Raw genomic sequence first — 1,892 nt, forward strand, 5'->3', positions numbered from 1 at the left:
AGGCAGTGCTGGATGCAGTGGTGGTCGGGGTGGGCGTAGATCCTGAGGCAGTGGTGGTTGGGGTGAGTGTAGATCCTGAGGCAGTGCTGGATGCAGTGGTGGTTGGGGTGGGCATAGATGCTGAGTCTGTGCTGGATGTAGTGGTGGTCGGGGTGGGCGTAGATCCTGAGGCAGTGGTGGTCGGGGTGAATGTGAATCCTGAGGCAGTGCTGGATGCAGTGGTGGTTGGGGTGGGCATAGATGCTGAGGCAGTGCTCAATGCAGTGGTGGTTGGGGTGGGCTTAGAGTCAGAGGCAATGCTGGATGTAGTGGTGGTCGGGGTGGCCGTAGATCCTGATGCAGTGGTGATTGGCGTGAATGTAGATCCTGAGGCAGTGCTGGATGCAGTGGTGGTTGGGGTGGGCATAGATCCTGAGGCAGTGCTGGATGCAGTGCTGGTTGGGGTGGGCGTAGATCCTGAGGCAGTGGTGGTCGGGGTGAGTGTAGATCCTGAGGCAGTGCTGGATGCAGTGGTGGTTGGGGTGGGCTTAGAGTCACAGGCAGTGCTGGATGTGGTGGTGCTCAGGGTGGGCTTAGATTCAGAGTCAATGCTGGATGCAGTGGTGGTCGGGGTGGGCGTAGATCCTGAGGCAGCGCTGGATGTAGTGGTGGTCAGGGTGGGCATAGATTCTGAGGCAGTGGTGGTCGGGGTGAATGTAGATCCCAAGGCAGTGCTGGATGCAGTGGTGGTTGGGGTGGGCATAGATCCTGAGGCAGTGCTGGATGCAGTGGTGGTCGGGGTTGTTCCAGAGTCTGTGGCTGTGTTTTTCGTTCCTGATGCAGGATTTGAAGTTGAGGTGGAGGTATTATGGACATATCCTGTGGTATAACAGAAGAATTTTTTCTGAATAAGACTATGATAAGTACCATCTGATATATTTGTTTTCTGCTTTCTCCTTTGTTAAATTCATTGTGTGGGTGATTTTATTCAGTGCTCCTCAGTGCTCCGTGCACACCATTTTTAATTATCTAATCAAGTTTTAAAAATATTGATGGTTTCCTTGTGCCCATAGAGGTCAGAAGAACATGATGGAATCCCTGCATCTGGAATTATAGAGGGTTTGTTGGGAATGGACCTTTGGTCCTGTGAAGAGCTTCCCATGCTCCAAACTACTGAACCATCTCTCCAGCCCATAGTGAATTTAGAGCAGCCTCGCTTACATCAGACCATGTCTAAACAAACAAACAAACAAAAAACTGTCAAGAAGCTAAACAAAATAGGAGCAATGATAACATCAAAAAGCAAGAGTGAGGGGCTGGTGAGATGGCTCAGTGGGTAAGAGCACCCGACTTCTCTCCTGAAGGTCCAGAGGTCAAATCCCAGCAACCACATGGTGGCTCATAACCATCTGTAACAAGATCTGATGCCCTCTTCTGGAGTGTCTGAAGACAGCTACAGTGTACTGACATATAATAAATAAATAAATCTTAAAAAAAAAAGCAAGAGTGAGTTTATCTGATAAACATTCTATATTCTCACATTAACAAAATCTCAGTTTAAAAAAAAATACCAGAAAGGAATTGGAGGGCTGGGGCCCACCTTAGTGGTACACATTTGCCAAACACAGGTAAAGACCTGTCTTTGAACCTCAGCTTGAATGTGCAGACACTCATGCACACACACACACACACACACACACACACACACACACACACACAGAAACACAGAGAGAAGGGGGGTGGAGAATTTCCAGGTAACTGGATAAAAGTTTTATATAAGTGTGTGGGGTGTGTGTGTGTGTGTGTGTGTGTAAACATTAATGTATTCTTTTTTTTTTTTTTTTTTTTTTTGGTTTTTCGAGACAGGGTTTCTCTGTATAGCTCTGGCTGTCCTGGAACTCACTTGGTAGACC

General features: G+C 48.1%; 1 protein-coding gene across 1 annotated transcript in view; it reads right to left on the minus strand.

Moving 5' to 3' along the window:
* Window positions 1-664, minus strand: part of Muc21 (mucin 21, cell surface associated) — a 4,943-nt gene extending 4,279 nt beyond the window's left edge. Inside the window, exon 1 of the mRNA XM_021218437.1 lies at window positions 55-664. Within this exon, the coding sequence (XP_021074096.1) occupies window positions 55-664 (610 nt within the window). The remainder of the gene's footprint in view (window positions 1-54) is intronic.
* Window positions 665-1,892: the final 1,228 nt, after the last annotated feature.

Source organism: Mus pahari, chromosome 18 (assembly GCF_900095145.1).
Source record: "Mus pahari chromosome 18, PAHARI_EIJ_v1.1, whole genome shotgun sequence".
Taxonomy (NCBI): Eukaryota; Metazoa; Chordata; class Mammalia; order Rodentia; family Muridae; genus Mus; species Mus pahari.